Source organism: Gobio gobio, assembly GCF_949357685.1.
Source record: "Gobio gobio genome assembly, chromosome: 17".
Lineage (NCBI taxonomy): Eukaryota > Metazoa > Chordata > Actinopteri > Cypriniformes > Gobionidae > Gobio > Gobio gobio.
The window spans coordinates 36,762,997-36,775,101 of record NC_137110.1 but is presented as its reverse complement, the minus strand read 5'-3'; the positions used below and the strand labels follow the sequence as shown (position 1 = coordinate 36,775,101).

The 12,105-nt window shown below is 36.8% G+C and overlaps 1 protein-coding gene across 1 annotated transcript; it reads left to right on the top strand.

Annotated features, from left to right (window-relative positions):
* The first annotated feature begins 1,762 nt into the window (after positions 1-1,762).
* Positions 1,763-11,089, top strand: tmem182b (transmembrane protein 182b). The gene is made up of 5 exons (XM_079840375.1): positions 1,763-2,252; positions 4,338-4,464; positions 9,046-9,144; positions 9,239-9,376; positions 9,471-11,089. Exons 1-5 carry the CDS (start codon positions 2,112-2,114, stop codon positions 9,737-9,739), a joined length of 774 nt encoding a protein of 257 aa, XP_079696501.1. The 5' UTR covers positions 1,763-2,111; the 3' UTR covers positions 9,740-11,089.
* Positions 11,090-12,105: the final 1,016 nt, after the last annotated feature.

The window sequence follows — 12,105 nt, the reverse complement described above, 5'->3', positions numbered from 1 at the left end:
AAATAATCTTTCGTTTATTTGTTTGTAGCATAATAAGGTTCTTCACCTTAGTTTCAGAGAAACAACAGTTTATCTTTCCATAAGATAACGCAACTCTTCCATAGCCACACTCAACTTAATCACATGTATTTTATGTATCTTATGCACTTTATTCCTTTATCATTCATTGTATTCATTTAGTAGTTGTGTTAGTTATTCTTGTTTATCTTTTGTTAATAAAATCTATTTTATTACAGTTGTGTCTTACTTGTGCTGATAATACAGAAAAGGCTCTACAAGTTAGAAATCTCACCAATCTTTCAGATAAATCAGCTGACTAACTCTCCCCACTTTACATTCAATCTAAAATGATTGAACCGCCTCCTGTTTGGAGTGTTCTCATAGAGCCAAGGTAAAAGACCTTGACTAGTGTCCCAAACTAAGAGAGGGGGAAGGTGGTCATCTGATGTACTCATAACCACACCTTAAGTGACGTGTGATCCAAAAATCAACGTCCGCGGTGACGTGAGTACCAATCATTATCTTACTTAACGTCCTTGGATGGACGAAGGTAAAATCACTACATAATTGGCGTCCCTTGTTTGGGCCCAAAAGTGAAATTATTACACATACAATGTTTGAAACTCAGGAGCAGGAGAAGCTTAATAAGTTATGTCCAGTCAGGGCTCTTAGGATATCAAACGTTCAGGCCAGTGTTGTAAATCTGATCAACTTTTTGTCTGCTTTGGAGGGCGCAACCAATATTCCAATAGACAATATCTTATTGGCTTTCGAATGCAGTCACTTTAGCCTATGAGGCGCGCTGGGTTGCTGTGCCTCTAGGAGTTAAGGCCCATTTTACCCATAGTACTGCTGCTTCTTGGGCGTCAGCAAGAGCAATGTGCATGTGCAACTTGTACACTTTCCACAGCCTGTCGTGCTGTAGGCATTCCCATTTGTGTCAACACCATGACGCGCCGTTTTATTCCCCTTCTCAGGGAACCGGGTTATATACATAACCCTGAGCTGCGTATAAAAGTTCCTTTTTTATCCACCTGTTTGTTTGTTTGTTTGTTTGTTTGCACAAATCCAGTTATGCAAGTCACTTAAATTAATCAATTTAAGCAATATTGACTTTTTAAATAATCAAATTTCTGAAAGCCAGACAGACTTTTAGGTTTGTGCTGTGTGTCTTTGTGAATACGTGTAGACATGGATAATGTACTTAATATATTTATTTCAAATTCACACTCATGTAAAACAAGGGTAAGTTGCTTAAACCAGACATACCGGTATTTTGCATATTTAAAATATATGTTTTTTCATATTGAGTTACTATAATAGTGGTAAATCAAATATATTTGCAGATACACTGTATGCGTTAAATGTTAACTACCATTTTTTTTACAGGCAAAGATCAAGGTCACTGCTCTGATGACAGCAGAATAATCTGTCATGCAGGTGTAAGTGCACTTACTGTATGTGTTTTATTTTCACATTATTTAAAACATACAACACAAGTTAATATTGCAGTATAGTTATTTCACAAGTACATGAATAGGACATCAGTGTCTTGAGATATGTATAGATCTATTTCACAGTTAAATAAACTCTTCACAGTCGTACAGCTATTTTTATTAAAGACGGGAACCAAATACTGACTCCAGTAATGCATGATGACAGATGCTATTTTCTATTCCATTACCTCGCCAGACCAGATTCAGTTGGAAATCCAGTGTTCTCTGATTGCACAGTGTAACATGATATCAGAAGTGCTACAGTCAGTGATTAAACATTTCAGTCACACATAGGTCTCTTCAGTTACATAAACAGATGATTTTTATTAGCGGTTTAGATTTATTTTGTTGAACTGGACCAGACTTATGTTTTTAAACAAGTCCCTACAGCTAGACTCTAAGAATAGTGGCGTCTGGTCTTTTTATATCATTGGTCATTGCACAGTGGCCACACCGGTGGGAGATAGAACCAAACATTTTGCTTGAAGGACAAGAAATAATGTAGAGAGATGAGTAACAAACCAGCTGGACAGTGTTGGTAACACAAACCAACTACTAATGCAAGCATTTAAATTTGATTGAGAGACTGACAAGAAAATTATTTTTTCAGCAGTTATGCGTCTGGTAGTTTTACGGTTCCTGGCTGGATTTTTTGGAGCTCTTAGCTCAATGTTCCTCCTGGGATCTATTGGGTCCGATTACTGGCTTATGGTATTTGAATCTTGTGATCATGTGGCTTTTTTCAGAGTCACAGAGGTAAGGATTGGACATATTTGCTGTGTGTTAAAAATATTTGTCCGTGTGTTTAAGACTTTAACTACACAGTTAAGTGACTTCAGAAAGAATTCAGCAATACAGAGCTTTATCTGATACATCAGACAAGAATAAATGAATCCTTCTGAGACCATTAGAATCATGAGCCTGCATTGTATTGTTGATGTTTCAAACTTTTGCCACAAATGTTTTGGGTTTCCCAAAGAACCTTTTAGTGAACAGTTTTTAAGTGGCCATATTATGTTTTTTTTCTCTCTCTCCAGATATTACCTTCCATATAATATAATATGTTTCTGAATGTAAAAGGTCTGCAAAGTTTCAAAGATTAGGGTGCACAATTGGAGCTATAGAGGATATGCATTGATGTTACTTTCCCACTACATAATTGTATTATAAACAGTGTTGGGTGAAACTAGTTACTAAGTAATTAGTAACTGTAATTGAATTACTTTTCGCTTGAAAAAGTAAAGCATGGGATTTTTTATTATTTTTTCTGTAATTTAATTACAGTTACTTATGATGTAATTTAACTAAATACTTTAGACTGAGAACTATTAAATATAATACAATAGGGGGATTAACATCAACATTTTAAGTCTAACTTTAAAATGCATGTTTTTATGTATCCTTTGAATCCTGTAGCATTTTTAATACTTTGGTCAGTTAATAAGAATAATTTATGTAGTTTTATATTATTTTTTTGAATGAATTAAAAGAGCCGTTTCATGTCTATCCAAATACTTTTTGGAGAGAGTAATTTGTATAGTAATCTAATTACACTATTGAAGATGTAATTAGTAACTAGTAATTCATTACTTTTTTAGTGTAACTTACCCAACACTAATTATAAATATATGTATATATTATAAATACATAAAGCAAATTTGCATGTGAACACTATATAAATACAGGTCTAAATCCGGGTGATCACTTGTTATATATATTGTCATATCATCCAGCCATAAAACGTGTATAGTTTTTGTCAGTTTATTTAAAAACATCCAATAATGCAGAATATAATATTTTAAATATTTCATTGATGAGTTGTCAGTACAATATATAACAATACAATAAATAAGATACGATTTTACCCCAAAATTCTACATATTGACACAAATTGATAACTGCAAATTCACGTTTTGCTGCCTGGAGTCCAGTTGTTTCTGTGAACTGCAGCAATCCATTTGCTTCTCATTTCTGTAGCTTTTGGCAGTCTGTAAAAATGTAACTCAGATTTCTTGTCAAATCTATTTGCCACTCAGTGGGTAAAAGCGTAGTCACTCATGCCGACGATGACATCACATGCATACCCTCTATAGTCTCCCAAAATAAAGATTTGATTCTAAACTGCCTGAAACAAGTCGTCAGTAATTCCAGTCTTACTTCCTACACAAACCTACGTAGATTTGTAACAAATTTGCATAATGCTCACCTATGGTCTTATTGGCTGCCCGTGAACAACGTCTACTTTGAGACGCCCTCAAACACTGAGTTTTTAGCTGAGGCCTGCAAAAGTTTGGTTTGTGTTGTCAACATGTCGAGAAGACGCTGTTGTTTCAGACAGTGTGAAAAAAGGTGATGCTGCACTGTATATGAGAAAAATAAAGTGTTTATAGACATTAGGTGTAAACCTATTGTTGGTGACCTCCAAAACAAAATTTGAAACCTTTAAAATAGCATAATAGGGACACTTTAAAAGTAAAAAAAATGTCTTAGTGTGAAGAACATTTTAATAATCTAAATAACATTTTTCCCACCATAAAGTACATTTTGTACAATGGAAAGGTTCCATGGATGTTAATGGCTCAGATAATATGAATAAATTGAGTTTATGCATTATGCTTTTTATTGCTGCTTGTTTACCAGCACAGCCATGTTATTCACCAACAAAAAATGCTTTCTGAAGCTGCAGCTGACCAAAGAAGGCTTGCTTGTTACTTTGTAAAGCACAATAATTCAAACCAAACATGATAGTGACCTTTCAGCAGGATAAAATAAAAGAAAAATATCAATATTAAAGGACCATTTATTTCTTGATTTTTATATTTTTTTATTTTGTTTAATTAGGATATCTCTCAAACACGACCAGATCAGGCTGAGAACCCCCTACTGTTCTACCATGAGGGCCTCTTTTGGAGATGTTCATATAGCGGTACAAATGGAGAGCAGGACAGCATGTTGGCTTTTTGGATCAGTAGGTCAACTCTTTCTTTTGTACTCTGAACTTTAAAAAAATGCACTATTGCTTGTGTTAAATTGCTTGCATTTGAAAAAAGGGGGAAAAGGAGAGAAAGAGACATTGCTTATATTTTTAAACACTTCTTAAAATTACATTGTAATACTTAGAATATATTCTAAGAGTTTTTTTTTACCCCATATTAACCCCCCTTCTTTTTGTTACATTATGATAAAGATGATACGGATCATATCAGCTTAACTTAAAACAAAAGAGTGACACCCAACACGAAAATAAAACGGAACTGTGCTGCATACATAACCACACAAGACCATGAACTGATATTTACACAGGATAATGAACTAACTAAATACAAAACAGTTGAACTAATCAATGAATCATCATGACATCAATGGAACACAAACTAGAAACTAACGCTACATCTGAAATCCAATACTTCCCTACTACATAGTATGCGAAAAACAGTACAGAGTACTGGGAAAAACAAACAACAGAGTAGTATGTCCGAATACATATATTTGAAAAACAGTATAGGCGAAAAGTACCTGTATGACCTTATACTTCCGCCAAGATTTTGAAGTGCACATTCAATGGACACTTTACTATCTCATGAGGCCACAGGAGAGGATTTACGAATGGCAGTCAAGCGACGCAACTGATGCTGGAAGTTCACGTTCAGGGCCTGAAATTAACTTTTTTGACCACCAGCCACAGTGACTTTTTACCAGCCAGTTTTTTTTGTATTTGCATCATAAAGGTGAAAAACAGGAATTGCACAAACATTCAAGAATGTTTTGGGTCAAATATGGACAAACCCAACATTTGGGTTAAAAATGTAATGTAAAAATTTAACCCAATGGCTGGGTTTGTCCATATTTGACCCAAATTTGGGTTAAAACAACCCAGCATTTAGAGTGTTGTTCTTTAACTTGTAAGAATACACATTTAAGTGATGTCAAGTTATTACCGAAATAAATATAAGTAATAATAACTCTTAGAATATAATTTTTAAAAATCTTTTTATTCATTGATTTCCTGTGTCACAGACAGTCATATACAGACTGCTAGCTGCTAATAAGTCCACAGATATAGACCTACCGCAGCTCGTATGTAAACAAATCACACGTGGCTGTGTTGATGGCTGATTTAGTCACATAGACACGTTCAGGAACCGTTAAGCAGAACTAAATTAATATTATTATTACTGGTAAAGTTATCAGGTATCTTACATTTTCTCACTGGTTCCCAACTCCCAACATGCACACACACACATCTGTGCAACTGTTATTGTACTGTATAGCCTACGTAAGTGTTGCATTATCTCATCCCATCTCGCCAACAGTTTAAAGGTCCCATGGCATGGTATTTTTCTATTATTTTATAATGTTTCCTGAGGTGTACTTATATTGTTAGTATGATTTTTACATAAAAAAATGTCATAATTTAGAAATAAAAGGCATTTTTTCTATACTGATATTAGCCCTCTGGCTTGAATGCTCTGTTTCAAGGGGCGTGTCTGCTGTGAGACTTCAGTGAAAACGGCCACTGTTGTGATTGGCTGACATCATTGCATTTGATATTTATTTCATAACATTTTTAAAACCACAACAGAAATACATGCATTAATTACAAAGCATAAACAGTTGGACAAATATTGACCTGTTTTAATGGAGCGGAAAGTAGCCCTCTTATGCCTAATTCTTTTCAGAAGAGTGATAACATTCTTTGTACATAACTTTTTTTCAACACGACTTGTTTTAAAAATCGCATGAATAAAGAATAAATAAACTGGATAACCATTGCTCTTTTAATACACCGTCATCTGCTAATTTCAAAGCAAACACTGCGCAACACGTCTGCATCACATAATCAAATTCAGTCAGCTAATAAAGCTTGATCATTTAATGCAATATAACATACCATTTAATACGAAGCATCAACCTTCTATATAGAAAACATTTACCTGTCCTGTATTGGCAATCTGAAAGACTATAGGAAAAATGTTCGATAGATGCTAGTAACCTACTTGGATAGGCTTAAAACGGAATCCACAAACTAGCCTAAATCAGACTATTTGAGCTTAAAGTCCGTACTACTTATTTAAACGTATGAAAATAATGTCCTCCAATACCTGCACATTCATTGTAGGCCTCAGCGGGGAACGAAATGTACTTGAGGCATGTAAATGCGCGCTCTACACTGACTTGCGTTACCGGTAGATTCATAGATGACTGGTGCGCGGGCATTTCACTCACGCTTGATCCGTCAACGTCACATGCTGTACTACTCTATTCATTATTGGTCACTGCCAAATTAAAATATTAACGAGAACGATAAAATAACGTTATTAACCGGTTAATGGTCATTTCAAATTAACGTTTCTGTTCAGAACGATTCAAATTGATTTTGATTTCGTTTTCGTTTTTGTTCCTCTTAAAATTTCGTTCATTTCCGGTTTTCGTTTTCGTTCCTTGAACCGGTTCGGAGCCCTGATTCCTATCACATGAAATGCTGCAGTGATGAGCATTGAGTAGACAGACAGTCTGTTGATCGCGTGAATGCAGTGATCTCCTCATTGTAACGCGTTTTCTCTCACAAAATGCTTTCACCACAACTAACAGCAAAGACGACATCGACAGGAATACAGTAAGAGCTTTGTGCAGCATAACAGCTTCATTCATTATAACGGCAGTTTGGACAAGTGTGCAGATACACTCGCGACGTGTGATTGACAGCTCCGGACATTATAAAGAGAGTTCTTTGATCGCTCTCTAGAAGTTGAATCACTTAAATAACTTATTTGTTTCATGCTACTAACAGAAGCGATCGCTTTAGTCACTGGCTTGATTCACTGATGCATTACGCTTAGGGCATCAAGACAGCGATCATTAAACGATCTAGAAAGAAAGTCTGAGTGAACTTGAATGATTAGCTACACATCAGAAATCACTGATCACAGATCAGGCATTAATGAACACTGTTACTCACTGTTTGTCGCGGTGCTGTCGAATCCATATCGTAAAGTCTGTTTGAAAGCCTTTGCTGACATAAACTGAATCCATTTTCTCCGAATGCTCCGGGCTGGCAAAGCAGAGGAAGGGGAGGTAACCATTACTGTTATGGTGTCATAACAGGAAAATTCCAGATCAGCTCATCTGAGCTCTCATTTTCTCAAAGGCAGAGAAAGACAGCCAGAACTTGGTTTACACCCATCAAAATTTCTAGCCACTTGGGGACCATATGCAGGCTAGGGTAACTCATATTATTGTTGAAAAACCTCATAAAATGAAATTTTCATGCCATCGGACCTTTAATACTTACTCTCACATCCAAACGTAGTCAGAGAAGGGCCTCATCTTCTTTACGATCGCATGAACGTTCCAAAACAGCAGCTGATCCTCTCAAACTGCCTAATGAATCACTCAATTCTCATTGGCACAGTGTTACCCGCCAATTACAAAATTCACCCGCATTTGGCGAGTGTTATGCCATGTTCCAGGCAACCTGTAACCTGTGTTTTTCCAACCTTCTACCCGTTAAAAGTGCACTGGAACGGCAGTCAAACCCGTGACTTCACACCCGTGAACTCATACTAGATCGATGTACTCCCAGTTACAAGCTCTGACGTCACATAGCTCGTGAAACAACAATGGCAGCCCCTACGGATGCGGTGTTTATGAAACAAATATACAAATAACGTAAAAGGTATAACAGCTTCTCTTGCCGTATGCGCCGTTTTTTCTCCTTCATTTCCCTCAAATAAGCAAGGAGTAAGCACCTTTGGCGATATAAATTATTGTAAATGAGCATAAGCCCTGTACGGTCCGCCATGCTTTGTTTACATAGCTACCACAATTTCTTGCGCTCAGGCAGTTTGGCATGACTTTGTCTGGAACGCTACAAAGACTTGAGTCGTGGTTTGAAGTTGTTACTTATGGGCTCAAAAACCTGCCTGGAACGCAGCATTAATTTCAGGCCCTGTTCACGTTACAGTAACAACATGGCAGATGTAGAACATCCGGATTACATTCATCCTACAAATATTCATACGATGTAGAACTTTTTTTAAATGTCGCGAAGTAAGTTCAAATTAAAATTTACTGTAGGACCTACACAGTGTGCAATTTCAGATGCATTATTATTAAGTAGTAGGCTTATGGGTATTTTGTCACGGGTGGACTCAAAATAGCTCAAATTGCCATTGGGTCTAAATACTTATGCCAATGTGATTTTTCATTCACAAGTCATTACAAGTGTGATTTTTGCTTTGTCAGTATAAGGGTATGCATGTAAATTTTAGTGTAGAAGTTTGGCAAGTTTGGAAGTCTACAACAAAATGTGAAAAATAAATGTGAATATTTTCTGAATGCATTGATAGTTTCTAAACTGAGAATATCTGCTCTTCACTTCCTCTTTTCTATAGATAGCTAGGAATTCTTACAGGCACTACATTTTTGCTGACACTTATTTTTAAATAAACATGCCTGAAATTAAATAAACTTGAACTTTTCCTACGAGGAAGCACAACACCTGACTGTTTGTTTTTTCTTGTCAACACACTGCTTCATTTTTCACCAGCCAATCAGCCATCCCGGAAGGTTTGCATGCCAGCCTACATTTCCCATGCTCCCATTTCAGGACTTCCCAGTAGCATTTTAACATCAGACTCTGTCACAGGTGAGATGTCAAGCAGCATTTTGCTCAATAATATTTTGCCAATATGATGGAATTCTCATTTACAGTGTATATAGTATGTATTTTCCATTGTTAGTGCAAAGGGCCTTTTGGTGCGTGATATTTGTGCTGGGAGTCCTCTCTGTGATGATTGGGGGGTTTGTCACAATCTGTGCAACCCATTGGACCAGCCATCGCCTTTATGAGGCTGGAGGGGCTCTCTTTATAACCGGAGGTGAGAAAAAACATTAAATACTCACTTTGTAGTGATTTTATTGTGATTTTTTTTAATGCAAATATTCTATCTTTTTCTCTACTTTCACATGCAGGTGTCTTAATCATGTCTGTAGTGCTGTTGTTTGCTGTGTGGGTGCAGATCTCTGACTCTTTAGAGCGGTACGGCCTCCAGCGGAGACACATAGTGTGCCCCCGTCTGCAACTCAGTGTGCACTACGGTCCGTCATTTATGCTGGCTCCCACTGCTGCCTTGCTCTGCTTGCTCACTGGCATTCTTCTCCTTCTCATTCCATCAGTCAGCAGAGCATCAGCCAGGAACACAGAGAATCAGCTATTCTCTCTGCGAGAGGAATGTGTGTAGCGTTGTTGTGTATATATGACAATGTCTCTTTCCCAATGTACCCATAAAAAGAAAATTCTGTCATCATTTACTCCCCGTATATTGTTCTGAATGTTTATGGTTTTCTGCCTTCTATATACCGCTAAAGACAATGTTTAGGATATTCATGTTGCTACATATAAAGAAAGCAAATGACTAGCATTAAAAATGACAAAAAAGCACCATAAAAGTATGGAGGAAGAAAATACAATTAAATAAAATATCAAATTTCAAATAGTTTTTAAAAGTGGAGATTTATTATTTTTTTCATTCTACTGACAGCCATATGTTTAACACTAAGGGCCAGATTTACTAAACATGGCAAATTAGCATGAGATTCTAATTCCAAAAAAGCGCAGATGGGTTTGGAAAGTTCTGTGCATGACCTCCGACACGCAAATGAACGAACAGCCGGATCATTTCCATAATGAGCAAAGCAAATCAGCGCAAATTAGCGTCTGGTTTAAGATATGCTTTTTAAAATTTTAAATATCAGTAAATTGACTAGCGCAAACCTTAGTAAATCACCTAGCATGATTCATTTAAATACTCTCCCCTAAATTTTGCGTCTGAAAGGGAAATTCATATGCAAGTTCAGCCACAAAAATAACTGCCCATGCCTTTTCAGTGCTAATTTTTCACTGCACGTTTTTTGTAAATCCAGACTGTAGTTTTTTAACGGCAAAAGAGGGTTTGTGCTGGCGCAAGCTGTTAATAAATCTGGCCCTAAGAAATTAAAAGTGCAGTCAACAATTTCTGAGAAATACTGTTGAAAGTAGATCGGACTGAGCACCACAACACTTGTAACCATGTATCAGCATTATACACTCAGGTTGGGGGACGAGCAGGGGTTAAAGTGGGCCGAAGCAGTCCGGAACTGCGTTCCGGCACCTCAGATAAATAATAAATAAATAGAGCCAGCAGGCGCAGCGCGAGAGCAGTTGGATCGTCTCACGCACAGCGCTGACAAACTCGTTCGGTGCTTCCGCCACTCTTTTAAAGTGATAACGACAGTCTCTTTTTCTGTTTGAATACAAGCGCAACATCAAGTGTAGCCTACAGTAAAGGCTCTGTGGCGAAACTGAACCAGACTGAATGGCTCCGACCATGTAAAGTGAAGTGTTGAGGTAAACTATAGGCTGCCGACACGACTGTAATAATGGCTGTAGTCAGCTATTAGGTAACCGGACCAGTCCGGACCACGGTATTTTTCCAAGGTGTATAGCTATAATAAATGTTGTAAAATAATTTCAACCAGATTAGGCATAAAATAATGAATGTGTGTGTACATATTGTGAATTAATTTATTAAACGTATTTATAGCGTTCATATACTTCAGTGAATTAACTTGTCTAAGAAAATGCTATATAATATAAATATGCTAAATATCAGTTAACCCTATGTTTACTTTCTTCACTGACACAGACGAAAATGAAAAGACTATCAGCCAGAGTTCAGCTTTAGGAGGGGAAGAGACAGGGCAAGAGGAGACTGAGAGAAAAAGAAAGAGTGATGGAAATGAGAGAGTGACGAAATGAGGAGAGCCACTAACATGGTTTTATTATAATTTTTTAGCCTTCAAACATCTTAAAATGCACATATGTAGATCAGAGAAATAAATATTTTCTTGGGGGACCATGCCCCCCAAAAGAGCTCAAATTTGGGACCTCGCTGGTTTTAAAACTCCATAAGGCAGTATATTCAAAACTTGTTGCGGTTTCTGAAAACCTGTTTGCTTTGACCTCATCTGGAGTTAATGCATTTATGCTGTTAATGTGTTGCAGCCTGGAATATTTATATATAGGCCTACTTAATATTAAAATTGAATATTCAGACAGTAAATACTCATTGTATCTCTGTGCTTTGACGATTTTGTTTTAAAAAAAAAATACTAATTATTTCTGTGGTAGAAAACGTTGTGGCACCAAGATCGGCTACTATGGAGGCCCTTGGGTTTGTTATAGCCCCAGGGCCCTACGTGTCATTTTTATACTTCCCATTTTTATGTTTGACTTTACATTGTGAAAGACAAAGTTGTGTTGCATATTATTTTAACATAGTATCATCATCATATCAGTGTAGATAGATGGACCAAAATAAAACCATTCAAATATCAAAATAAGTATTGTGATACTTGGTGCATCAGTGACACTCGTCCCAAAAAGTATTGCCATACCATAATACTCAATTTGTTGTTGTCATTTTTCCCTGTTGCACCTACACAAAATTTGAGGGTTCCCCCACCTGCCAAATCCCACTTTAACCACTGGGGACGAGAGAGAGTGAGCAAGAGGGAGATCTGAAGAAATACTGTAGAGAGAGAGATGGCTGAGAGACATTACAAATGA

Excerpts from the sequence above, each read along its gene's own strand:
- tmem182b (XM_079840375.1), top strand. The coding sequence starts at position 2,112 with ATGCGTCTGGTAGTTTTACGGTTCCTGGCTGGATTTTTTGGAGCTCTT. Across the intron at positions 2,253-4,337 it reads CTTTTTTCAGAGTCACAGAG|GATATCTCTCAAACACGACC; the intron begins GTAAGGATTGGA and ends TTGTTTAATTAG. Across the intron at positions 4,465-9,045 it reads CATGTTGGCTTTTTGGATCA|CCAATCAGCCATCCCGGAAG; the intron begins GTAGGTCAACTC and ends ATTTTTCACCAG.